Source organism: Phacochoerus africanus, chromosome 3 (assembly GCF_016906955.1).
Source record: "Phacochoerus africanus isolate WHEZ1 chromosome 3, ROS_Pafr_v1, whole genome shotgun sequence".
Classification (NCBI taxonomy): Eukaryota; Metazoa; Chordata; class Mammalia; order Artiodactyla; family Suidae; genus Phacochoerus; species Phacochoerus africanus.
Window position 1 is genome coordinate 204581721 of NC_062546.1, and position 6000 is coordinate 204587720.

The window sequence follows — 6000 nt, forward strand, 5'->3', positions numbered from 1 at the left end:
ATGCATTGCTCTAAAGTCACAGCACAGTGAGTCAGGCGCCAGCATGGAAAGTGCTGGGTCCCACCTGGGGTCCTGGAAACCTCACTATGAGTGGCTTCTCCCTGTGTCTGGCGACTCCCCGGCTGGCCTCAGGGACATGCTCTGGAGAAGCAGGCCACCTGGGCATCTGGGAGGCATGGTCGTGGTGTTTTCAGCTAGAGCATGAGGACTCCAGGGTCCAATTACCCTCGACAGACAGGCGACTCTGCCCACACAGCCAATTAGCACTTCCTCCTGCCTCTGGGGTCAGCCGAGGGCAAGTCTGTGGGGCCCACGGCCGTGGCCCTGGTCCAGCTCCCCCACCACGCCCCTCGGTGGCCACATCCTGTGCTCCTGGCTGGAGGAGCCACTATCCCTGGCTCGGAGGGAGGAGGGACTGTGGGCTGACTGTGCTCCAAGAGGGTGCAGGCCAAAGCCAGAGCCACCGGGTGGCTGTGTGTTGGCCACACAGCGTGTGGACCGAGGGGACGCAGGTCAGGTCCTGGTCGCCACAGCTCGGAATCGCAGCAGTGTCCAGCCCCAGGAGGACGGGCTCGTTGGGGCCAGCACGGCCCCCGCCATTGGGCCTGGGTCTCCTCCCCTCTGGTCTCATTCGACTCTCCCCTCTTCCGATGCCGCTGGACCCCCAGCCCCACACGGGGGCCTGCCCCCTCCTCCTGAGGGCTTTTGGTTCCTGTGGCCTCTGGAACGTTCTTCACGACAGCACTTTCTCCCCAGGGCTGCCCCATTCTCTTTCCTGCGGGTTTAGTGTCCTGGACCCGGAGTAACACACTCCCACGGCTTCAAACAACGGAGTTTATTCTAAAAGTCCCAAATCACACGTGGGACTGCTGAGCTCCTCCTGAGGCTGCGGGGAGGGTCCTTGCTGCCCCTTCCAGCCGCCGGGGGCTCCAGACGTCCCCTCGCCCCCGCCCCCACCTCTGCCTCTGGGGTCACACGGCACCCTCGGCTGTGCTCAGCCTCCTCTGTGTGTCCCCACCTGGACGAGCCGCAGTGACCTCCCATCTCCAGGTTCTTCGCCTGATCACGTCTGCAAGGACCCGGGTCACATTCGCGGGCTCTGGGCACCACGCAGGGTAACTCCCGCTGCACTTTTCCCTCTCCCATGTGTCCCCGGCCGCCCCTCTGCACGTTCAGCCTCGTTATTCTGTGTGTGTCTCCACCCTCGATGGAACATAAGCGGCACAAGGGCTGGGTTTGGCCTGTTTGGTTCAGCATCAGACCTCGGCTGCCTGGATTCAGGTCTGGCACCGAGCGAGCGCTTGGCCAGGCGAATGAATGAGCGGGTGCGTGAAGGAGGCTGTGGACGGAGGAGGTTCCCGGGAGAGGGAACCTGTCGCTGGCTCAGCCACCAGACGGGAGGGAAACAGGCTCTCGGAACCCTGTGCGAGGCCCTGGCAGGCACATGGCCGGGTCCCTGGCTGGTGGAGCAGCAGGAGGCAGGGTCTCCTGGCCCCCTGCCCCTCTGCTACGTCCTACAGGGCCCTGGGGTCTGACTGAGCAGAGCGAATGGGGCACGGAGATCAGTCACTTCCCGTGGAGGAGGAGAACCTGGGGGCCTCGGTCCATCTCCCCTCTGGGTGCCGACCTCCACCTGCCTCTCACGCCTCCTTTTGTGCATGCCAGGCGTCAGCCCCGAAGTGGGCCACCACACAGAGCTGCCTTTGGGACCCTGCAGGCGCTGGCACTGCCCGGAGCCCCTCCTCTCCAACCCTCCTGCAGGGGGCCCTGGGTTTGCCCTCCACTCTGGCTTCATTAGGCCACTGCACACCCCTGCACCTGTCCCAGCGCTGTCCCTGTCCACTGGCCCCAGGGGCCACCGCAGCCGGCTGAATCTCCCTCGTTTTGTGTCTCAGGTATTGACCTCGGGCCGGGCGTGGGGGGATGGCCAGCAAACGACCCAAACCAGAGCACGTGCATGTGGCTGGAGGGACTAGAACCGATGTACAGAGATGGAAGGAGAGGGTCCCGGCAGCACCTCAGACCTGCTCAGGTGCCCGGCTCCACTGCGGACCCTCTCCTCGGCCTTTGCGCCTGGCTGGTTTGAGTCTGACCCCTATAGTGACCAGCAGGGGGCGAAGGGCCTTGTGCAGCTGGACAGCGGCTGGACTCCACGGGGCTGATGGGCAGGGATCCCCTGGGGCGGGTGGGGGGAAGCGAGGGGGAAAGCGGGGGTCTGTCCCAGTCCCAGGCTGCGTCAGACAGAGAGACAGAGGTGGTCTGCGCTGCAGCAGCCCTGTGGTCCCCACGGCCCCTCCCGCCTTCCAGTCCCCAAACCCCGCCCTGATCCCGTGGGAACCTGCTCGGATCTGCCCTTGTCATTCCCAATGTCCTACACACTGCTGTTTGAGCGCTGGAGCCGATCAGTGGCGTCTGGAAACCTGTCTAATGCTGTAAGGGCCTCCGCACACACTGGAGCCACATCCCGAGATGCTGACCTGGTGCCCCAGTGCTGACTCGGTGCTTTTGCCCCTGAAGGTCACTCCTCCTAAGATGCCAGCTCCTCTCCCCGATCTTGGGCAGGGCTCCTGGCACTCAGGCTGGGGTGCAGGGCCCGTGGTCGCTCCTTGCAGAAGGCTGGCACCTGGTTTTTACGCCTTGGGGCATTCGTTCCCCACGTCTGTGGACTGCCCAGCAGGCAGCATGTTGGGCTCTGAGGGGCTCCAGATGTGGTTCCCTCCTTCCGGGACACCTGCTCCTGCGGTGCAGGTCCACCAGGGTCAGCTCCCACGCGAATACAATCCTTCTCTCTGCAGCTGACGGATGGGGGCGGAGGTTCATGCGCAGGAAAAGGAGGGGCTGGAGTCCAGCCCCAGACTGAGAGCAGCAGGTTTGAGTGTTGGAACCCAGTCTAAGGTCCCTGCGAGTCCCACGCACTTTGCTCCGAGGACACTTGGGGCTCAGGTACCCATAGAGCTCAAGGGCTCAGTTCTTTAAAATGCTGCACTGTACTGAGGACTCTAAAAGCCTTTTGCTGTTTCCTGAAATGTGCAAGGTAATTCAAAGCCGAGGGAACACCCCCAGCTCTTCCTCGCTCACACACGACAGGCAGAAAAGAGCGGCATTCCCACACCCACACCCACACCTAGATTCTAACGTCTGTGAGCCGAGGGAGAAAAACAGATGTGGAAGCAAGGGTCAAAATAAGAGAAGCCCCGCAAGACGGCAAGGCGCCTGCATCATCACAACTCAGATGGTCTCATCAGAGAGGAGGCGTGTGTTCAAACGTTTCCAGGAGCAGAAGGCAAATGGTGCCTATGGCCGAGCTTGGCCAAAGCCCAGAGCCTTCCGCAAAGCATCCTTGAATTCTCTGTTCCTCAGACAGTAGATCAAGGGGTTCAAAATGGGGGTGAGGACGGTGTAAAAAACAGAGATGAGCTTGTTGGAGCTCCGCGAGTCGATGGCCTGGGGCCGGACGTACATGAAGAGCAAGGCCATATAGAAGACGGTGACCACGGTGAGGTGGGAGGCGCAGGTGGAGAAGGCGCGCCGGCGGCCCGTGGCCGAGGGCGTGTGCAGGACGGCCAGGACGATGTGCGCGTAGGAGAGCGCGGTGGCCGCGAGCGGGAACACCAGGATGACGAAGGCCAGGACGAAGTCCACCAGCTCGGCCGTCGAGAAGTCCGTGCAGGCCAGTCTGAGGATGGGGGAGATGTCGCAGAAGAAGTGGTTCAGGACGTTGGAGCCACAGAAGGTGGCGCTGGAGATGAAGTAGACCTTGACCACGGAGATGGAGAAGCCGCTGGCGAAGGAGAAGGCCACCAGGCGGGCGCACAGCCCCGCGGTCATGATGGCCGGGTAGCGCAGGGGGTGGCAGATGGCCACATAGCGGTCGTAGGCCATGGAGGCCAGCAGCACGCACTCGGTGCACATGAGGGCGCTGAAGAAGTAGAGCTGCGTCATGCAGCCCGCGAAGGAGATGCGCCAGCGCTGCAGCAGGAAGCCGCCCAGCATCTTGGGGACGATGTCAGACACGTACCAGAGCTCCAGGGCTGACATGCAGCCCAGAAAGCAGTACATGGGCCTGTGCAGGGAGGGGCTCCTCCAGACCGTGAGGATGATGGCCAGGTTCTCCAGCAGCACCAGGAGGTAGATGAGCAGGAAGAGCAGGAAGAGCAGGCGCTGCAGCCCAGGGGCCGTGGGGAAGCCCAGCAGCACGAAGGCGCCCACCTGGGTCCCGTTCTCGCCCCTCATCCTGCTGCCTGGGCGCCCCGGGCTGCAGACCCCCGTCGGCCGGGCAGCCCGGGGAGGGCGGAGGGCGGCTGGGGAGAGAGCAGAGCTCCGCTGGGGGTGGGTCTGGTCCAAGGACAGGCTCCTTCCGCACCAGGGCAGCAGACACCGTCCCCGAGTTGAGCCCTTACCATCCGCATGTGAAAGCTCTGGGTCTCCGGGGGACCCGTCACTCTGAGTACCCTGCCCCCTCCTCTCCCAGGGGCGTCTCGAAACCGTCAGTTTTCGCAGCCTGGACTTTTCCAGGGAATGTAGGAGAGCAAAGGACGCCCCACAGTCTCTGCTGCCAGGATCGCCTTTCACGTGGTTTCAGAGAGGACTTTGCAAGAGGAAGGGACATTGGCAGGGCCCAGGGGGTCCTGAAGAGCCAGACCCCAGACTTAGGCTCTCTTCAGGGAGAGCAGCAGGAGCCCCCAGGCCAAGCAGGGAGAGGGGTCACCTTTCCACCCTGGTGCCATCTTAAGGCCCCTTCAAATATGGTAAAAGAATAATAAAATAAACCCCTGCAGCATCAAAGAGATCCAGAGGGGACATCAGCCAGGGAGGGGTGTCAACCAGATTCTGGAGGAGAGACAGCACGGGGCAGAGAGGGCCGGGGCAGCAGAGTGGAGGCTTGTAGAATGTTCGCCAGGGCCTGTGACTGGGGGGAGAAGCCACCTGCCAGGTGCCTGTCAGGCATGACGGGGGAGTGACAGGGGCATGAAAACAGGGCCCCTCCATGCAGGGTTTCGGACAGTCCGGTGGCTGCCCAGGCCCACGCACTCCGTGCCAAAGGTGGGTCCCCAGAGCCCTCTCCACGGCATAAAGGGCCGTCTAGCGCTTACCGCGCGCCAGGTCTATTCACGGATCACCCCGCAATCATCACCACAGCCCTGGGGAAACACGGCTCTCACTTTGAGATGAACAGCCGAGGCTCACCGTGAAAAGTCCGTGGACGCGCCCAAGCTCGCGGCAGCACCAGGACACGCCGGCTCCTCAAGCACCTGGGCTGTGGCTCCTCCTGCAGGACGTGGACAGCAGAAAACAATGAACCACTCGGGCTACAAGTTCGGAACTCTTAAGACGGACAGATGGAGTTGTTGGTTGCCCTCTGACGCTGTGGGAACACGAAACACATGGACCAAACAGACAGTGTCGTCCAGGAGCGAAGGCAGAGGCTTCTGCAGGTGCCCTTACAGGCCGCGCTGCAGCCGAGGAAAAGGACGCTGAGCTTGACGACGCCTAAAGGCGGTCACGCGCTGGCCCGTGTCAGAGACTCAGCATGACTGCCCTCCAGGAAACGGACAAGTGAAAGACAAGGTGAAAGATATCCCCGCGACATAAACACGAGACCCGTTAGAGTGGCGTCCAAGAAAGCCAGCGGCCCCGGAAGCTTCGCTGGCACGAATCTCGCATTTACATCAGGAGTGGATCTTCCCATGTTTTGTAAACGGTCCCAGAGCATGAGAATTCCCCCCAGTTCATTTCACAAAGTGACAAAGTCTTTGCACAAAAGAACTACACGCCCATGATTTTTTAAAAAAACCGTAGTTACAAAGCGCAAAGAAAGAGCCAGCGAACAGCCCCCACCAGCACATTAGGACAACACACGCCCCACCCTGGCCACCCCGGGGAGTGTGAGGGCCAGCAAAGCTACTAAAACCATCTCTTCAGGGTCCAGCGGCTGCGGAAACGGCTTTGGTTAAAAACGATTCCAAATTTTTCATACCTTTGCCATCTGCAAAAGAGTTA

General features: G+C 61.7%; 1 protein-coding gene across 1 annotated transcript; it reads right to left on the reverse strand.

Annotated features, from left to right (window-relative positions):
• Positions 1–3294: 3294 nt before the first annotated feature.
• On the reverse strand, positions 3295–4233 carry LOC125122009 (olfactory receptor 6B3-like). Its single transcript, XM_047770268.1, has one exon. It carries the CDS (start codon positions 4231–4233, stop codon positions 3295–3297), a length of 939 nt encoding a protein of 312 aa, XP_047626224.1.
• Positions 4234–6000: the final 1767 nt, after the last annotated feature.

Coding starts and splice junctions, on each gene's coding strand:
- LOC125122009 (XM_047770268.1), bottom strand. CDS start 4,233: ATGAGGGGCGAGAACGGGACCCAGGTGGGCGCCTTCGTGCTGCTGGGC.